This window comes from Artemia sp. Qi Xiang Cuo, chromosome 10, assembly GCF_049724085.1.
Source record: "Artemia sp. Qi Xiang Cuo chromosome 10, ASM4972408v1, whole genome shotgun sequence".
Classification (NCBI taxonomy): Eukaryota; Metazoa; Arthropoda; class Branchiopoda; order Anostraca; family Artemiidae; genus Artemia; species Artemia sp. Qi Xiang Cuo.
In genome coordinates, this window is record NC_142803.1 from 30,453,072 (window position 1) to 30,474,973 (window position 21,902).

At 35.1% G+C, this 21,902-nt stretch overlaps 1 protein-coding gene across 3 annotated transcripts in view; it reads right to left on the reverse strand.

Moving 5' to 3' along the window:
• Positions 1 to 588: 588 nt before the first annotated feature.
• The window catches only part of LOC148947651 (uncharacterized), a 48,967-nt gene continuing 27,653 nt past the window's right edge, over positions 589 to 21,902 (reverse strand). For 2 of the 3 annotated variants that reach the window (XM_089095348.1, XM_089095349.1), the window contains exons 5-9: positions 17,740 to 17,982; positions 13,813 to 14,186; positions 11,753 to 11,944; positions 8,486 to 8,900; positions 589 to 4,192 (exon numbers count right to left, since the gene is read on the reverse strand). In XM_089095348.1, coding sequence (XP_088951474.1) covers positions 3,594 to 4,192; positions 8,486 to 8,900; positions 11,753 to 11,944; positions 13,813 to 14,186; positions 17,740 to 17,982 — 1,823 coding nt within the window. In that variant the 3' untranslated portion in view covers positions 589 to 3,593. The remainder of the gene's footprint in view (positions 4,193 to 8,485; positions 8,901 to 11,752; positions 11,945 to 13,812; positions 14,187 to 17,739; positions 17,983 to 21,902) is intronic. The other variant, XM_089095350.1, reaches the window with a different exon arrangement.

A 21,902-nucleotide genomic window follows, 5' to 3' on the forward strand; every position in this document is an offset into this window, starting at 1 on the left:
AGCCACAATTTACCAACTTTCATTTTGAAAGACTAAGAATATAAAAAACTTCAGGCTTTGTAGACAATCCTAAAAATTGCGAAAAATACATACTCAGAGAACGAATTATACAATCCAGTTCTTTAGAAAACTATATCCCTGAATAAGCCTGAATGTTAATTTAAACTCAGAATGAATACTTTATTTTTTGACGGAGAGAAGAGTGCACGTCAGGAGCCAATAGTATCCCAAACTTCTGGGGAGAATTTCCGAGGAATCACTGCACTTAATAAGCTAGAACTTCAGTGTTTTTTTTTACAGCGCTTAAAACACGTCAAGTAGCCAATATTGATCCCAAGGGCAAACGTTCTTGGGAGGGGAGGGGGATTTCCGAGGAAGAACTACACTACAAAACTATGGATAGCTCCAAAGCCTTTTTCAGTTACAAAATCAGAACCGTTTAGGACGTACAGCCTGTTTTAAAACCCTTCTATCTTCAACAAAAGACAGTTTGATCATAAATATAGAAAACTGGAGTAAAGTGATAAATTATCATCTATGATTTCAATGGAAATCACAATTATACATATCTAGTAAAAATATAACTAATTATTCCAGTACATTACGATATTTCCCTCCAAGAATCTTTTAAATAGCGTGTCTATAGTCTGATAATAAATATTGAAAATATTAACCATACAGAATTCAAATTAATCATTGTTTTATTTTCAATGTGACCAATGATTGTAGACTAAATATGATATAAATGTGACAATAATTAAAGTTTTTAAGATTTTTGATATGTGGCCTAAATTTTACAAAGAATCTTCTACTTTGATGTTCCTTAATGAAACTTTGGAAAAACTGCTTCGAACTAGGAAAACACTTAAATTTAAACTAAGTGGTTAGGATACTTCAAAGAACTTCATACAGAATTAAAACGCAATATACATTAAAAGCCTATTCAAAATACAAGTGAAACACTCATTTAACATTTCGATAATGACAAACAGCCTAATAAGCTATAACTTGAAATGTAAATCGGTCCCGACTGTGTGAATCCGGCTACTATTAAAAAAAAGAAACAACAACATAATCTTGGATAAGCAGTTGCAGTACCAAATTCCTTTTTTATTCGTTACTCTGTTGTTCACATTTCATTGAAGATATAACTTCCATAAAAACAAAAAATTGAGCAATGACAAATGAGTAATTACCGTGACAGTATAGGGAAATCACTCGACTAAACATTTCAAATATCAAGGTAGTATTTGAACAGATGAATATATTACACTGAAATTCCTTAACAAGCAATTTTCCGCACACATAAGTGGGTGTTTAAACGTTAAATGGTAACAATTCTTAGAAGTCGCCGAATTTTACAATGGAAATATTTCTAGAAGACAACTTTTGCTTGGTAGCTATTAATACACAAAATACTTCTTTTCGGTTATCGTAGATTACCCGACATACAGATGTACCAGCCCTTATATTTTTTTTAACGAAATTTACGCCTTATTGGGCAAAATAGCACATTCTGCTTTGATTGGCTTGAAAACTAAATGTCAAAATTCGCCAACATTTATGTTACCCCACCCGCTTTATGCTGTGTGTCCATCCCAACTTCACTCTAATTGTATATCTACACATATCTATGTTTAATAATTTTGATACGACTGGTACAAACTTAAACTCAATTTTAGGGGAAGACTTACAACTAACAAAATTCGTTTTGAATGAACATTTTATAGGGTTGTTTCGGTATGAGTTACTTTTCTCATATTTGTGAAATTATTAGAAACTAACTCGTTTAGAAGTTTTGGCAAGCCGTATAAAAAACATTCAATAGTTCAAAGATTGTTCCTTACTTCGACAGTTTCTGACACTCTCTTTGACTCTCTAGACTGTGATCGCAAATGAATAACTATTTATGCAATACGGTTTTTGAAAAGGCACGATAGGATTAAACATATGATCATAGCAATTTAGATGCTTAAGCACAAAAAACAGATGTGAGAAGATTTCAAGGGGAAAATAATCAAATTCTGGTAAATATGGGTAGAACAAAAACTTTCTAAGCCAACTTTTCAGAAAAAAGGGTCGATTTTTGTTTAAAAAAAGGGTCAAGTTACCATTAAAAGTTGAAAACATAACAATATGTTACTCACAACCTGAGAATATAGTTTGGTTCCTATTGGCCATACACACCGAGCAGACCTGTCATGAGTAATTTCTAGGATAAGCTGAATGTAAATATAAGTGATATACTTCCAATCATCAAGCAACAAGTTTTGAAACGCCATCTATTTACACACATACGCATATATATATAGTATATAAACTTGCTTGTGGAAAATACAGATGGCAAAGACTTAGTTCGCCTATCCAGTATAAAGATTCAAACGATATTCTGCTTACTCTAGAACCATTTCAAGACAAGTGCCTGGTATTATGTAGGCCAAATTACATACAGACGTAATTTAGTCATTATTATTTGGCGAAAATTTGGCGAAAGGCAAGGAACCGATAACAAGGTCCTAAATAGTGGCAAAAACATCAGCTTCTGCTCCTTTTTCGTTTCTTGGTTTAGAATAGAAAATTAGCAATTTAACTAACATATGCTGCCCCTTCACAAAGACTCTTTGGAAAATACCGGGACCTTTTGTTCTTTTCCAATAGCGGACGGGATACCACCCCTTCTCCAAGTTTGTTCTACCATTTACTTTCCATAAGAAGTTACATATCTAGTAAAAATATAAGTGAGTGAGGGCAGAGGAACGAGAGGGATGCCGTCTCTTTAAAATTGATTTTTCTATACGTCAAAATTTCTGGGACTTAGTTCCAATTGAACAATTTAAGCCGTAAATGTATGAAGTTTTTAAGTAAGAACATAAAATCTAAGTCAAGAAAATTCGACCAAAAATATTCTGAATAATAACAAAATATTACTGTGACGTATTTTCTCTCTTTTATAGGTTTGGAAATCATGGTAAATGATACATACTTTTTATTTAGAGTCTATTTCAACAATATTCATGTTTAGTTTTATTCAACAATTGCTTTTATATTGTTTTTTCATATACCTTTTTTTTATAGTTGAATGGCTAAACTAAAACAAAATGCATATTCGCAGCAAAAAAAAAATATAAAAGAATAAAGATTAGCAGCACACAGCCAAAATAAAATAAGGGTGAATCTCCATCTGCCTTTACTAAGTAATACAAACACAGGTTTAAGCAATATGGCCAGCCTTGTAAACTTAATTACATATTTGAGCTGATGTTGGTGGGAATAAGGTATACAGGTGTTGTGTACAGTTGCCAATTTAGTCAGCTTAAGAAATATTGCCAAATTAAAAAAACTAACGAAATTAAACACTCCATGTAGCAGTCAATAGTGGCAATACTGTTTGCTGCTAATAACAAACTAGATATTTTTCTTTCAAGCTCTCGATATTCTTGATAGTAAAACATTGCATTTTAAACAACTGATGAATCGCTCCATCAAAAAGATTACACCCATCATTTGGTTTAAATATATCGAGAAAAACAAATCAATAAGCTCCACTGTAACGATGGGATGGGTCGGAAAATATCTTATACGCTATTTAAGTTTTAACTTCTGCTTTGACTGGCAATATCATCAAAAGTAGCCTCCCCACAGTCTTGGCCTCTATGCCCAGGTTGACCACAATTGTAGCAAGAGATCACAGGTGGCGTCGTAGTTTGCTCAGGTGGAGTGTTCTCCTTCGGCAGAGCAACGGCCGGTGGGGGCACTGCATATGCAATTTCAGGAATATAACCATTTTGGCTATTCACAAGTGGCACTATAGTACTAGGCACAGGCATAATACCTTGATAAAACGGCGGAGGATTTAATATCGGTAAATAGGTCTGAGGGTCACTTTGAACTGGATAGGATGGCAGTACGTATTGCAACGAGCTGGAAACAGGTTCGACACCCGGCATAGGGTAAAACTGTAAAAAGCACATAGGCTGTTTTTGATGCATAGGGTTTGCTCGCATTCCACTTTCTCTGCGGTTAAACGTCCGAATTTTAGGATAAGAAGACGTATTGACAGAAACAGGTATTATGCCTGCAAGTCGACCCTGAACCGGTATTGGAGGGATTCCTCTCGAGGCTTGGCGTGTGGTTCCACCCAAATGACTAGGAGCCGAGGTTATTGGGTTAGGAGCTGTCTGCCTTTCTGGAGCTAAAAAAAGAAAAAATATATAAGAAAGAGCATACTGAGATGGAAATGGCAGAAGTAGATCACCAGACGCTAAACAACATCAAGCCAGCGGCTTTAAAATTTTCTTATAATGCACACATCAACAAAAATACTACTATTTACACAAAAGCATATACATATTCCACTAAAAAACTAAATACGCTGGAAAACTGCTACCGGTGCTGTCATTAAAAATGAAAAAACAAGTAAATACTGTTCAAAATATATATCATTTTCAGTAAAGAGCAAGCATTCAGAAGAATTTCAGGGGAAGAGGGGGAGGGGGCTCTAGTTTCTGTTAATTTCCGTTTGCTTCAAGTTTTATTATTAGTTTTGAGTTTGATTGTTTTAGATTTCACTTATTCATTCAGAGCAATTTCTGTTGAAGTCTCCCTTTTCAAAAGATATTTCTGATCGTTTCGGGTTTTAATGTCACATTTAACTTTACTTTTAAACAGACTTTTTTGATTTTTTTTTTATTATTTACACCAAAGACAGACAAAGACATTGCAAATGTAACGTCATAAAAAAAAATACAGATTTGAAAGAAGAAAATATGTCGAAAGTGTTAGAAAAAAAAGAAGACCCTTACTCATGTCTTAAGTGTAGATGGATGAATGAAAGTGTCTTTAATTTGATACGTGAGCTTGAAACAAAGAAACATTTAGGATATAAAATCTTCGAATGTATCAAATATGGCGAAGAGTGGCTAACTGTAAGGAATGAATGTGATTGGGGAGTTCAAGGTAACCATGAAGAACATTAAAATTGTTGGGTTCATTTTTATGGAACTGCAATTATTTATGGAACTACTTGTGGAACTGCAATTACTATTTTCATGGAACTGCAGCTAGTTTCTCTTGTCCAGGGGCTCTATTGTTAAATTACGCTTAATTTTTGACGATTAGTTAGTGTTATTTATGTTTAACTCTTTAACTTAAGTCATGTATTTTTAAACGTTATTTGCTTATGGACAAGTAATCTGAAAATGACGGCTATAGATGACAAATAACGTATCATTAAGATTTACTATATAAAAAAAAAGAAGAATGTGACCCAAGGTGCTGCTCATCAAACAGACTGACATGCTGGATTTTCGTCTGACTTAGATGATTTGAGAGCCCTCAAATACAATAATATAACAATTTATCGATAACCCACAATACAACACAAGAAAAAGTGGAATTATAGAAAAAAAAAAAAAAAAAAAAAAAAAAAAAAGCGAAACAGACTCAATTGTTAGCATATACGGGTAAGGAAAAAAACAAAGTAAAAAGAAAGCCACAAAAGCTATATAAGAAACATCTTCTTATGTTATTTTATGGTATTTGCTAGCCATTTAATCTACTTCTTTTTCTCTGTGTTTTTTTTTCAGTTGATAAAGGCTTTTAGGTGCGAAGTCGATTTGACTTTTATTCTCTCTCAAAGCCGATATTGTCTTAAATTAAATATTACCCAATTTGTATTTTCATTTCGTTTTAATTAAAGACCCATATAAATTAGTGATCGCTCTAATAAGCCCTATTTGATACCGTAGTTCATTTACTTTTTTTTTCATTGCTACATTTATATTCATATTTTCATCGAACGAAGTATTCTTTTACCAAGGACGTTATGCTATTCCATTTAAGTTTTGTTTGATATTTCCCTTATCAAACCTAAAACTGCCTGCCTCTGGCTATTTGATGAATACTGTGTAGGTTTTTGCCATTCTTTATGGATATTGGACAACTACTAAAATGTGGCCCCTCATTCAAGCAAATAGAAATATCAATTTATTTCCATCCCACTATATATACAGGAGAACTGGAATAACACAAAGGAAAGACAAATATAGGAGAAATCTGCTAAAGCAAATGCATCAAGACAATAGAATAAGAGAACGATGAGAGCCTAACATAATATGCTTATTACAGGAATTAGTCACCAATAAAGGGAATAGCTCTTTCACTTAATTGAATTTTTTTCAATTACAAATTTATTCCAACTCTTTTATTATGAATTTGCCTTAACATTTTCCACAATATTGTAGAAACAAAGCGATGACTTTCCGTCCATTGATCAAATGTTTAATTCGATGAATTTTTCTTATTTATCTTTCAGTTTTTACGATATGTTACACTGGGCAGAAGATACAACTCTTATTTCAGCCAAATTGACAGACCAGGCATTTGTGTATATTTCTAAACTTAATATTCATCTATTTATTTTTTACTTATACCCATCCGTTGACATACAATAAACTGTATTTGATAGCAGCTATCACCAGCAAAAAAAAAAAAAAAAAAAAAAAAAAAAAAATTCAAAAATCGAATCCGATATCGATATCGAAAAAATCGAATCGACACTGCCTAGAATATAAGAGAAAGATTACGAGTCAACACTGCAATATGTATTCAGCTGTAAAGAACAAGACACAAACTCACAAAAAAACTAAAACAAAAGATAAATAAGCGAAACAAAGTAAACATAATGCAAAATAAAAGAGAAGACTGAAAGAGGAGATGAAAAATCGAGAGTGCTGACAAAGTGTAATAAACATTTTGTCTATGCCTATCTTTGAAGGTAAATTGATTAAAAAAAAAATTAGTTTTTTTTTCAACTGAAAGTAAGGAGCAACATTAAAACTTAAAACGAACACACTGTTCTTTGCGCTAAAGTTTTTAGTATTTCTAAAAAAAGCTTCTTATTGTTCTAATTAAACGACCCTTGTATTTCAAGAGTCCTTCTTTAAGAATTGGACAAAACTCAAACTCTAACGTAAAGGGCGAGGTGTTGAGGAGGCAATCCCGATAATATACATAGTAATTTCTGTTCGTTTTAAGTTTTAATGTTGCTCCTTACTTTCAGTTGAAAAAACTAGTTTTTTTTTTAAATTTAATTTCTGATCGTTTTTTAAATAATGCCAGGAAATCTGGCTGATAAAAATAAACAAGAACTATGGATGAAAGCAGTCGAAGCCGCCTAGGTTTATCGGAATTCTAGAATTAAGGAAAATTGTCCCGGATTCAGCAATACACCAACACACTTTATTGAATATATTGGTTGTAGCTGCAACACAGTAAGGAGCGAACTCCAGGCATAGTAATTAAGCTAAACAAAACTAACCCATCACTTTTTAAAGAGATTAGCTGATCTTTATCTAGCAAAAGAAGGCAAAGTATTTTACACTGCCAATAAAAGATTTTCAGGGTTCTAGACTTATTCGGGCGCTTTTTTAAAGTTTATTTGAAATACACAGAACATACCTATTTCATCAATAATTAATAAAAAAAAAGAAAAGAAAAAAGAAACGTAGACGTGGAAAGCAAGGGGAAAAGGACATTTAAGAGCTGAAGTAGGGAGTGAGGAATTTGCCCGTCTAAGAACAATAGAAACATGGAGATCCCACCAAAAGTTATCAAATTTAGCTAACCTGAAAGTTCACAATTAGTCGCAATCATCTCAGTTGGGTTAAATGAAGGAGGGCAGGGGGAGATTCATGAATGTTAGGCTTAGTAGAAGTCACTTAAGACTATTCATCAGCGCTAGAAACCAGAGAGGAGGAACACCAGAAATGAAGAGTAAGGTAAACATTTTTTTTTCACTGAACCATCTGCAAACCAATGGAAATGAAAGAAGCAATACCCTTTACAAAAAAAAACAACCCAAAGAGATGAAAGTGCATTTTATCTAAAGGTATAATAGATCAAAATGCAAAATATTATGGTCTCTTCAGGCTTTCTGAAGCTAAACAGAAATAGGAAAATGTCAAATATTTAGTCATTAAGATTTTCGATCAAATTAATAAGATTGTGTATTGTCAAAGTACTCATTAGGTTATCAATCTGCCTAAAGTCAATACTGTGAATCCGTAACCTACGCAGGGGGAGGGCCACTGCCGAAAATCTTAAATTTTTCCAAGTTGCTGGGCACTTCTTATACGAATTGTTAATTAAGTTTGTTTACTATCCCCCCAGCTCCTCGAAAATATCCTGTTTACGTGGCTGCTGGGAGCGATCTTCTTTTTAGCTATTAACACAAATAGCTTTCGTAAAATCAAGAAAAAGTAGAAATCAAAGTAATCAGACATGCATTGTCAAAAGTCAGTCTGTTGCCAATTTTTATCTTCTTTTTTTATCTAGGGATGCCAAATTTAACTTTCTAAGTCTCAATGAATATTTGGGTTTTAAATATATCAATGAAAATTTTTAATAAAACGTGAGTAGGGAAGAGGCTCTTTTGTTGACGTCAAAATTGAATATTGTCCACTTTTTTTTTTATCAAAGATTATACCTTTATCATTATCCATTATTGAATTTGGCCCAGGGGTTGAAGCAGGCGACAATGCTGGACTGCTATTCATCGACTGCCCAGGACTTGACAAATCCGACCCACTCGTGGAGGCTCTGGCAGGAGTTTCAACAACTTTCTGAGGCGGGGGAAGACTCACAGGCGGCCAAGGAACAGGTCGACTATTTATCACAGGTCTAGGACAACCTCCAAACATTGGTAGGGGTCCAAAGCGAGCTGGAGGAGGTCTAATTGCATTGCGAGCTACAGTACAAGGACGAAGAGGAGAACGGAATGGTTGTATTGGAGTTCCGTCCGGTAAGACGGGTGAAATAAGCAATCCTTCTTGATCCATTTGATGAATGAGAGGCTCATGAATAGGCGGAACGTCTGGTTCCATTTGTACTATACCAGGTATCTAAAAACAACAAAACAAAACAAATTGACAAGTGAAGTTTTACGCAAATTTCGTGTTTATTAAAGGAACACAAAAGTGATTAGCGTACCCTATTCAGGCTGTATGAAAGGATGGTGACGAACTAAAAGGCTTGAAGCAATGAAAATTGTTGATTCTTACTCTAGTTGCATTACAACAAATGGATAAAGACCAACTAGGGGATTCTGCTTACCTTCACTTCAATTTTAAAAATAAAAATGATTTACACTTTTTTGGTCTAATAGGCAATATGTTTGTGTATTCCCTTACTTCCAGCCCTTTCTTCGAGGGAGCACCTTGTAAAATTTTGTTTCCTTGTTGGGTCGTTTCAAACCTGCAGCAAAGTGCCGAGACAAATCTAAGCATCAAGGCTTTCCCTCCTCTTTTCAGATCTTTTCAAAATATCTAATATCTAACACATTTTCCGTTATTTTCATGACGTCAGGAATGATTACGATGAGTTCTTTTCAGAACTCGTCGTTGGTTTTATCTTTACAGTTTACTTGTTATTCTCGTAATACCAGCTACACATCCTGCTGGGATAATTTGACGTTTCTAGTATCTGCGTAAAATGCCAACCTAGAAATTTTTACAAGACGCCATGTCTCAACAAGTCGAGCCCCAGGGAGGAAAATGACACAAGAAGTTGCATACTACCCTCGATTCCTTTTAGCTCTTAAAAAGGGGAACAGATTTTGGAAATTTCGTTCGAATAAGACCTTCCCTGAAATTTCAAGATGACTGGTTCGATATATAACGAAACTACGAACGAAATTCTCACTTGCCGGGGGGGGGGGGGGTCAAAACCCCGTCTAAGAGTTGCTGGACATTCTGCGTTTGATAATGGAATTTCCAACAAAACGAAACCACTTTTGGCGGATATTCATTATCTTTTTGTGAAATTATGCAAATTTAATGATACCAGAAACCTTTAATGGATGTGCTTCAACTTAACAGTTTTTTTCGGGGGGGGGGGGGGTGCGTAAAATAGAGATATCTTTACATTTATTTATTCTTACCAAATTTTTGTTTGTCAGTGAATTGGCCACTAATGCCATTGATCGCTCTTCCCTTTTGTTAACACAAACTGTTTGAAAACATAAATGACCTCCCTCCAATGGTCAACATTCAGTTCTACGCGTTGCAATTTAATTTCCCGAGGAGAAATGTCTAAACAAGTTCAAAGGCGCTATTTTAGGCCAAACTTGGGAGTTGTGATAAGAAACCCAGTTTTGTGTTTTATGAGGGTAATAGTTAGCTGCTTTGTTGATTCTAAAATTATCCCCCCCCCCTAAAAAAGAGACCTAATTTTACTTGGGTCTACCAGAGGTTTTAATATTACATTTGGCAAAGCTTTGTTGTTCCAATATTAAATTCACCAGCTAACTTTAATTTGTTGCCACAGTCTCATCGCACTCTGAAATTGCCTTTCAGATTTTAGTAAAAGATTATTATCTACGGGCATCAACAGCACACAAGTAGTAATAAGCTGCAGGCCTCCACAGGGCTTTCGATTTTCCCATTTTGTATATGCTGTTTCTTATTCCACTGATCACCGATCTGCCACCTGACAGCACTTTTTGTTGCTTAAATATCTAAGACAAATTATCCATGAGCTGAAGTACAACATATAGGTGTATAGACGCCTTGGCAGTTCCATGACACGCTGAAGTGATCATTAGGCAAACTAACTTGTATACACTTATTAAAAAGGGCATGTGTTTCATAGACTAAGTCCCCTACACCATATGACCAAATTGGTCAAATTATCGTGTTATATACATCTTCACAAAGTGCCACGAAAAGGGGGCACTCAAATACCTACCATAATTTAGACTGGTGTTAAGTCTCACTTTTTTCCTAAAATTTTGTAACACTGGACTAGAGAAGCTGTGGGTTTCCGTGTTTTATACATTGACTTTCCTGCTCAATTGATGATCGAAAATGATCCGCATATATTTTACTTGTTTTTTTTTTTTTTAGAGATTTTCGATGGCCACAAATTTTTAGAGTAAGAGGAACTTCCCATTTCCTCTTATTTGTGAACACTACCACTTCTGTTTTTCACGAACAAATTACACTTTTATGTTTTTGTGAACATACCTGAATTTTATCCAACATATGCTGTCCCAATTCAAATAGGGTCTTCAGACATTTACCTCTTATAAGAGATACTAAATTATGGTTACCATAACCTAGTACGTAGTATATGGTAACATGCGTATTCATGCCTGGTAACTACACCAATTCGAAATACTTGTTATTAAAAAACATTTACCCTGCCTGGAAAATTACATAATCAATAACTAAATGATGAGTAAGCCTTTGACAAAATAAGGTCCAAAATATGTAGACCAAGTTTTGTTTTTGAATGAATCTTAGACTTTTAGTAATCCACTGCCCTAATTCAATGAAAAGTAGTTTTGGAAGTTTGCCGTAGTTTTTTTTTTTACTGGACTGTAGTCATGATACTGCACAAATCTTGATACTTAGGCTTAAATTTTTTTCCTAGGAGTCATTCGGGTTCATTTTACGAGGAATCTCGCCTGTGTAGGTAGTGAATGACCTGCACATGATTGCACATGCTTGCACATGATTGCCTCCTCTATTAAAATAAAATATTGTGGAAGTTGTTTTCCATGGTATATATGAGTTTCGGTCATTACCCACGTTTTCTTTACCCACTGATTTTTTATTTTTACTTTTTTTTTTTTTACTGGACTGTAGTCATGATACTGCACAAATCTTGATACTTAGGCTTAAACTTTTTTCCTAGGAGTCATTCGGGTTCATTTTACGAGGAATCTCACCTGTGCAGGTAGTGAACGACTTACCTCAGGAGTCAAAATATGTGGTCCTAGTTGATTTGTCTCAACTGGATCTGGAATAAGACCGTTCTGGGAAGGTGGACGACACACTCCATTTGGCATACCAATGTTAATTTGACACAACATCTTTCTAAGCTTGTCTATTGAGCTTTTGGTCAACCCATATTTTTCGTATTGTTCATCAGGCAGGTCACGAAGCTGCAAATGAGGGTTTTAGAAGTAATTAAAAAAAAAAAAATTTAAATGTAAAAAAGGAACTGAATAAATACCTGGACAGAAAATCTTACAGTAAGCAAAACAAAGGATCTTTTTACAGCAATTTAAATAGTAACTGAAATAACACGAAAAGATCATTTGTAATATATAGTTCAAAAAGCCCTACACAGATTAGTACGGTAAAATAGCTACACAATTTAGTATACAATGAAGATGATTTTAGTATATATTCTTTCCGCCAAAGAAAAGGAAAAAAGTTATAAAGTTTTTTTCAGAATTTTTTTTTAACCTGGAGCAAATTGCAGCTTCTGAAATAAACAAAAGAAGTAAAAAATCAGTGGGTAAAGAAAACGTGGGTAATGACTGAAACTCATATATACCATGGAAAACAACTTCCACAATATTTTATTTCAATAGAGGAGGCAATCATGTGCAAGCTTTGTGGAAAGCTCAATTTCGTTGAAAAAAAAAGGAAAGTAATACACAATCAACCCAAAGTCACGTTTCATTTCCTACCAGTAACGTACTGTATTTGCGAAAGTTCCATGTATGCCATACACAATACCCTATATATTAATCTAACCCTCTTAAATACATTGCAGCGTATTAACTTTCTGGTTAGCTATTCGTTCCTTGAGATGGAGCGTAGACGTATATGAAAACCGCGCAACAGCTTTGGTATCATTATAACAGAGGAAAGCTGCGTGAGAGATATCTAATTGCTAAGATCGCTGCTAAACGCTTTGTATACCGTACTATTTAGTCACGTGTCATTTCCTACCAGTAACGTACTGTATTTGTGAAAGTTCCATGTATGCCATACACAATACCCTATACATTAATCTAACCCTCTTAAATACATTGCAGCGTATTAACTTTCTGGTTAGCTATTCGTTCCTTGAGATGGAGCGTAGACGTATATGAAAACCGCGCAACAGTTTTGGCATCATTATAACAGAGGGAAGCTGCGCGAGAGATATCTAATTGCTAAGATCGCTGCCAAACGCTTTGTATACCGTACTACTGAAAGATACTACAAATATCCCGAACTGTTTTTGACAGACCTCACCAAGGTCGTCTTAGCTTGTCCAGGACGAAATAAAGAACATTTTGAGGCTGGGTGTCCCTGCTCTTTTGAAAAAGCACGATTCCTTAATTTTTTTGCAGGGTACTGTAAGTGCCTGGTTAAGGGTATTTCACAATAACGATTCAAACATTACACACTTCTTTTCGTTCTGACGGCGTTTTCGTGGGATTTGAGCTCTTCACTGAAATTATTAAAACTTTTTTTTCTGTTTATAGGATACTGTAGCTTTGGACCTGGAAAATGATAACAATTTCTAAGTCAATATTACTCGTAAAATTTGAAAAACTACAGTTTTATGAAGAAAGACATGAAGAAGAAAAACCTGACAAAATGGGAAAATCAACGGACCTTGTAATGCTAAAAATAACAGTTTTGTATCCAGATGACAGCCCAAGAGGAAAGCATAAGGTTCTTCAGGCATGGCGGCATTTTTTTAGGATCCACTTCTACCTTTGGCCTTCCCTGACCAGAAATTTTTAAAACAATTTAGAGGCAGAAACAATTCAAGTACAGAGCTTCCTGTGCGGATTCAAGAAGAGGAAGCATCATGCAGTTACCCAGAACCCCAACTACCACTCAAGTGGATTGAGTTCACTGTTTAAAGAGTGCACTGTTCCCACAAAGCGGGTAAGACGGCAGTACCTCTACACATGATGGTGGACAAGCTTGTAAAACAGAATGTTGCCCAGCTAATCTCCATGCTTAATTAAAGAACTTAATTAACGAACTAAACAATAGTTCGAAAAGTACAAAAAGGAAATACCTCCGACAGAGTGTAATGTTCCAGCTTTGGCACAATTTTCCTAAACTTCTCTTTATTGAAAAGGTCTCTAAGGCGTTTAGGCAAATACTGCTGCCCACTACTTGGAATTTCCACTGAATCATCAGAAGACGTCGAGTCATTACCACTATTAATAGGCTGTGACGGCGGAGGGGACGTCAGAGGGCTTCCCATTAAAAACCCTGGAGTCGAGGCCTGTGACCTGATTTGTTCACTTTCGGATGCTATAATTGGTGACTTGAGGCGTGGCCTATCTTCATTTTTCGTGGTCAAATAATGATTAGGGTAGTGTCCTCTTGGGGCAGCAACACCATGAGATCCGAAACGGACTATAGCAGGCGCTATTCCACCAACTGCTAAAAAAAAAATATAAATAAATAGGGCAGCTTGTCTAAGATGTAAAAAAAAAACCTCTTATTTTCCATTTAATTACTAGTCTTAGTTTTTTACCTCATTCCACTGCTTAAAGAAAGTGGCACTTTGGGTACCTGCTCCTAGTAAGTTATTAGCTTTGGTGATTTTTTCTTCCTCTTTATTTAGGAGTTCTATAATTGATTTTGTACCACAGACGTAAAAGGGATTTTTCCGCGGGGAGGGCAATAATTATAAAAAAGATTAATTTGAATATAGAATGTCCCTAACTAGGAAAAAATTGGATTTTTCTAGGGAGGGGAAAGGGTCCCTGGCTACCCTGTGAGCGTCCCTGTTTTCTATAGCATTTCCCCTTTATTCACTCGATTTTTGGGTAATATTCTTTGCCTGTATTTTATATGTTCAAAGTACAAATGTTATCCATTTTTTTTGGAGGAGAGAGGGAGAGAAGGGGGAGAGAGGTTAAAAGTCCGGAACCCATCTAATCTGGGTGAGAGAGGAATGATGAATAAACTCCTGAGTAACTGATGAGTTAACATCCAAGTTATGCCATTTCAGAGTCTAGAATCCAGTCGTCCTGTGAGGAAGGAAGAACGGCTTTAAAGTGTTTTCATGAGCACTTACTAGAGGGTGTTAGATCTAAATATGTGATTGCCAATGTGGGGCAGAGATCCCACCAATGGGGTATGGCAATATTTTGGTGAGTCATGGGCAGGACGTGTACCCTTCTGCTAAATATGCTTTAGAACCTCAATTTTGAAAAAAAACAACACTTTTTTTTTATTTTTGAATGTGAATGATGTCATATTCATATGCGTTTAAAGAGCAAAAAAGATGCATGTCTGTACAGTAATGACCTCATGCATTGTATAAAAGAGACAATATTTTACATTAATATAAAATATGCCGAGAGGACAACCCGAAAAAAGGGTTTTAAGTTAACGGCCTTTTAAGCTTCCCTCAGGTGAATACACAAAATTTGAATATCATGAGGAGGGGGCATCATGGAATGCCGTACCCCGGATTTTTTTCGGAGGGAGTTTTACTCAGATATTTTTTTTAGGGGGGAGGGGGGGGGGGTTAGACAAAAAAACTTTAAAGAACGCATACAAAATTTGTTTATATCTATTTTTGTTACGTTTTTACGAGTCAAAAAACATCTCGGGAGGGGTTCAAACCCCCCTACCCCCCCCTCTGGGTACAGCCTTGGCATCATGATTTTACAAATGTCTAGACGGGGCATGGACCAAAATCGGTTGCGAAACACAAGTCTAAACGAAACTCGAAAAAAATAGGCTTTTAAATCTGCCTTTTCATAGTCTAAAAAAGATCAGATGTCTGTGGAAGAAGGGAAGGAGGCAGGGGGAAGGAGGAAGGGATAGGCGTATCAACATCCCTTATGGTTACTGGATAGGCCGGCGGATTTCATTCAACAAAATCTGGTAAACAGCTAAATTTAATACTTCGAGTGTCAATGCTCGATCGAATTTAAGTTTTGTCTTTGATCTCTTTTTACATAGTATATCTAAGTTTATATTTTCCTTCTTTTGGGACAGAGGACGCCTGAGTGAAAGTCTCGAGCAAAATAGTTGCATTCGCATCTCGTCCTCTCACTAGCTGAGTTTTTTTTTTTCATTTACTTGTTTTGAATTTTTTCTTATGTGACTTAGAAACTGAAAACGAACTGAAATTAATCTACATACAAGGGTAGCTGTTGTCCCCACAACCCCCCTCTTTACACTGAAGTTTTACTAGTGTTTTCCTGAAAGCATTTTAGAGCAGAACAAATACAGCCAGTTGATTAATGCAAGCATTTTATTTACCGATTGTCTTTCAAAATATGTGGACTGAAAACTGTTATGTTTAAAGCAAACTCGAATAAAAGAGCCCTTTCACCCTCCAAGCTCTCATTCAAATCTGTATTATCACTTGAAAAAAACAAAAAAAACAAAAAAAAAACAACAACTTTACATGTTAAATTTCTGCTCGTCTTTAAACGAGTAAGCCTAACAGGGACACGGCTACGACACTCTTAGCCCATCCCCCTTTTTCAGCCACACACACTTTTTTCATATTACAAATCTTTATTTCCTAAAAACTGTTATTTTTAGTCAAAATTACCGTATTTTCAGTAATAGCGGACCTGCCACCACCTCAGCAAGCACGGTGCATCTTTAATCTAGATTCTCGCCCACCGCATTCGACACTCATTTTAAGGAGATCTCACGGAAAATTTGGAGATTTGAGTAAAAAAAAAAAATCAACTTTTAAGCCCCCCCCCCCCCCCCGCCACAAAAGCTCCAATGATATCCATTTTAATTTGTGTTGCCCAACTCTTCAATGCTACATGATCGATAGTATTGTTGTACACAGTATTGTATGGCCCTTGAACCAGTGAGAAAGCTTTTAGATTATCCCATAATCATTGTCCATCTCAAAATTTTCGCTCGACAGCATTTTGGTCATATCCGGGCTAGCTAAAACTGAAAATAGAATTATATCTATTGTTACTAAAACTGACAGTAGAACTTGATAATTCAGTTCGAATGACCCTTTTCCTGATATTCTGCAACCATTGATTTAATATAATCACTGCCCCCTGAAAACAACGATATTTCGAATTTTAGTAGATAAGGAGTTGAAACCTCTGTCCTATGGCCCTCATTCGTGCTGAATTTCATGAGTGTAATTCTCAGCAAGATTACCCCTTTTTATGGTGACATTTGCCTTTTATTTTGCAAATAATGGATATTTCTTGAGCTAGTAAGTTTAGAAGAGTAACTTTAAACTTAAAGGATTTTACATATCTTTAATCAGAATAAAAAGCATATATTGTTATCAGCTGCTTTTTTTTATAATTTCGGTATCTGTTAAAATAAAAGTTAAAAATAGGAATAAAACCCTTTTTAATAGACATTGTATAGAAAATTCGCAAGAAATACCAGAAATTTTGGTCACACATACAGTAACCGTCATAAGTAGTAAAACTAAACTAAAACAATTTAAAACAAAAGCTTATATACAAAATCAAATAAAACTACATATTGTTTGTAGCTTTATGTAACAATATGTAGCTTTATTTGATTTCGTATATAAACTTTTGTTTTAAATTGTTTTAGTTTAGTTTTACTACTTATGACGGTCACTGTATATGTGACCGAAATATCTGGTATTTTTGTGAATTTCTATACACTGTCAATTAAAAAGGATTTTATCCCTATTTTGAACTTTTATTCAATGGTCATGGAAAGGCAGTGTGGTCTCCGAAATTATCTTCGGTATCTGTTGAAGAGGGTCGCTCTATACATATCCAAATCCCTAAAATGAGTTCTATAAAAAGAACCTAATAGGTTGAGTGGTAATGACCAAGTGATTTTACTGAGGACCAAATAGTACAAAAAAAAAAAAAAAAGAAAAAAAAAGAAAAAAAAAAAGTTCTGAAACAGGAGTAACAACAGAATTCTGGCTGCTTGCCAGTCAAGGCAAACACATCCAGCCTTAAATTGAACTCTTACGAAGAAAGGAAGAAAAGAATACCAGGCTTGGGACAAGATAAGTGCACTGAAGATGGTGCTCTGGATTGATTCTCAATACTCGAGTTAAAAACAACTACTGTATTAACAGGCTGTTTTTCATCGGGTGATGTGGAGCCACTCTTGCTTGGAGACTTACGGTTCCCTCTTTCAAAACACTCTGGCGTCTCCCATGACTCTTCTTGGGGTAAAATACAAGGTGAAACAGACTTCTGAGATTCTTGATGGTGTTGCGGCTGAGCACGCCCTACAATCAAAATACTTTTATTTTCTTTATGAGCCTAAATAGCAATTAACTAAAGCCTATTGGTTTTAGTTCTAGGACAAGTATCGATTTCTTTTATGCCTGCATCATTGTTCCAACTTCCGTCGTATGCAGTCGTCGAAAAAAAAAGACTTTATATAAAAAGTATCAGCCAAGATTAAAAAAAAAAAAAAAAAAAAAAAAAAAAAAAAAAAAAAAAAAAAACTTGATTGACTTTAATATCAGAAAATGCTTTGGTTATTAAATATAAACACCTTTTATAGGCCTTTACCTTGACTCATACTAAAATGTACCTGAGAGCATCTTTATATTCAAATTGACAAGAAATACAAAGAAAAGAATACATCAGAGATTCCTTTTTTCCACAATTATATTGACATCCAAATAAGCAAAGTGACTTTTTTTGTTTTCATTAGAACATGTTCTTGCTTAATAAGATTATTTTTAAATCAGAACTTCCACATAGAACCAATAGAGCTTCATGGAGTTCCATGACCGAGTGTCAATTCTTCCTTTTCCCAAGGAGAGCGTAAAAGGGGGAGAGGGCTACTTTATATATTTGAAATACTATAATATGCTTACATAATTTTTCATAATCTAAAGTTTGTTTTAATTACATTCTGTTGCATAGTTCCATTTCAAGCTTTTTTAGTGGAGTCTCAATTCCATCTATAAAAAACGTTTTGAAGTTGGTTCTGTCAACCCTAAAAGTTGGCACCAATGACCATTTCCAGAAAGAAAGAAAGAAAAGCAAAATTTTTTATAAAGATATGCTTTGAAGGCAGCACTTCCTTTTACAGTTTTCCCACTGAGAGTGGTCTGAAAGAAATGAAAAATGGTGGCCAAAACACCCTTTTACCATCTTTGACCCCCCCCCGTGATAAAATGATATCATAAGGGGGGTTCGAAGTACCGATTTCCCAAATACTAGTCCAGAACTTAATCCGACATAGCATTTACGGATTAAGGCATAAATTAAGTTGTAAATTTTCCAAGTATTATTTGAGGTCACACAAGGTCAAATAATCAGGGATACAGAGGAAGAGATATTCCACAAAAAAAAAAGAAATTTTAAACTTTCTACGAATACATAAAAGTCCAAGACTTTTAACGAGAAAAGGAACAGTAATGTTACACAAAACACCAATTTCTATGTGGTAGTAATTGAATATAAGGTACCCAAACATTTCTCGTCTCAACCACTACCTCTTTGAAGTAAATATATCTTTGCAAATACGACCAATGGATACAAATCCACAAGAAAAATCTTCCTTAATTTCGAATAAAAAGTGCAAGACTTTTAGAGAGCAACAATATCTTACCGGTTTTCAACTATCTTTCATATAAGAGGAAAAAAGAGATAAGGATAATCTCTTCTTTATATTTATTATAATTTCTTTATATAAGGATAAAGAGTAGGAGCAGTTGAAGCAATAGTTCAATAGAGACAATTCCTTTTATTAGACAGTGAAAACAAGGTGTAAGCCTAGGAGACTAGCCAAACATAAGGAAACCTGTTAAGAAAACAATTCTTACCTCGTAATATGCAGAATAATAATAATCAACATACTTTGTATGGAGAGAATCTTTATCTTCACTTCTTTTTCCAGTTTTGCAATTTTTTTTTAAAAAACGGTATGCTTTTGATAAGCGTTTTCTCTATTTTTAAATTCATGCTGAAATAAATGCAATCTGAAAAATGTATTTATAGATGGCGTGATCATGGTCGTTTATATTCAATGCAAAGTTTCTGGCCTTTCACCACTGCAGTTACTATAGTGACGCTACAAAATAAATTTTGTACATGTCGCGGCTTTTAGCGCATTTACTAGAGTTTTCAAAATTGAACCAATGTCATTGGGAAAAATTCATGAATTTCTTAGAAAAACTGAAAAAAGAAGGAAAGAAGTGAAGATAAAGGTTCTCCCCGTGCAAAATTGTGTTAACTATGATTATTCTGTATATTATGAAGTAAGAATTGCTTTCTTAAAATGTTTCCTTGTGTTCAGCTAGGTCTTTGGGCTTATACCAAAAACAATAACAGAATCTCTTAATATTTCGGTCACATACTATCTGCTCAGGACGGTCACTGTGTATGTGACCAAAATATCCAGAGATTTTGTTATGGTTTAACTGTCTAATAAAAAGATTTGTCCCTATAGAACTGTTATTTGTACGTCATGGAAAGGCAGTGTGGTCTTCGAAGATACCAACGCCATCTGTATGGGGATAATATTACAAACAAGTTTATAACTATACAAAGTTGCATAAGAGACAAGCAAACATTATATATCAACATTTTCTTTTGCAATGTAAGAAGAAGGCGATTATACCACCTTCGATAAAGTTCGACTAACAGCACTCAACAGCAGCAGCAACCTTTTAAGAAAATCGAAATATATTTTTCTTGTGATTATTATCTATTCTAATTAGCAGTTGTACCAAACCAATTCTGCTCAAGACATCCTCAGGGCTATACTGTGGTGTTTATCCTCCCCCATAGTATAGTGCAGACGGTTTGATATAATCCATTTTCCGTTCTTGTTTTAGTTTTATTTCTGTGTTTAAAGCTTTTTCCAATAGGCAATGATTAGAAGTCCTCCAAAAAAAAAAGTACCCCAGATCCCAAATCAAATTCCAGTGAAAGTGTCATAGTGAAAGATACCCATCCTGGCTGGTCAAGCAACCTATCTCAAAGTTCTATTGATGGCTCTAATTTGGACAATTGGACAATGGTAAGTATAGGGGCTAATGTAACCATAGATGATAATGGGTTTCAAGAGGCCCTCTCTATAAGCTCTAAAAATAGGAAAAAAATCTCCCCAATTAAAGGGATTTCCCCTCTCCCTGCCCAATATCCTCCCTCCAAAAACTTATGAAATTACCTTAAAATTACTCCCAATACACCCTTTGAAATAATAATGATAAATGCAATAAGAGTTGCAATTTTTAAACTTCTAAAATCAATGTTCTCTCTTAACATTAACCGTGATGGATCTCTGCTAATAGCTGTAGAAGATCAGAAATCAGCAGATACAATAATTAACCTTAAATCCCTTCTGAATAACCCAATCATTGCATCTAATTGGAACCCAAAACAATCACCAACAAAAATAGTAGTTTATAATGTTCCCCCAGAGATATCTACTCAGGAGTTAAGAGAAGGCCTTTCAGATAGGGCTGGAAACACAATCCCAGTTGAGGATGTTACCCAACTTGGAAAAACCAACTCTAATGGCCTAAAAACTAGTAGATCCTTCTTATTCACACTGAAGGATAAAATTGATATCCCAGAAAAATTATTCCTATTTGGGCAAATCGAACCACACAAGGAATACAAACCTAAGCCTATTCAGTGTCAGAAGTGTTTCAAACTGGGACACACAACAAACAAATGCAAGGAAATTCTCCAAGAGTGTAGTAATTGTAAATCTTTCCATCCTAAAGAGCTGACAACTTGCAACAACACTCAGCCTACATGCATCAATTGCAAAGGCCCACATGAATCTACAAATAAATCATTATGTCCTGCATACAAGAGAAGAGCTCTAACACTCCAAATATCAACAGAAAAAGCCATCCCATATCCCTTTGCAGCAATGGAAGCAAATGCTGCCCAACAATACCAAATAAAGCCTGTAATGAAACCAACCAAAACCCCCAAGTCAATTGCCCCCCATGCATCAAGCACCCCATATAAAACACCATCTTCTAAGCCCCCTAGCTCAAATCCCTATCAGAAGGAATCACCAAGCCAACAAGCTTCCTTGTCCGGTGAGATGAGGCCAGCCTGGCCCTCCCTCCCAAGAACAAACAAACCAGAAACACTACCAGGAATCAATCCCTTAACCCACAAACAGGATGCACTACCAAAAATGCAATCCCCAAAGAGATGCTTATTC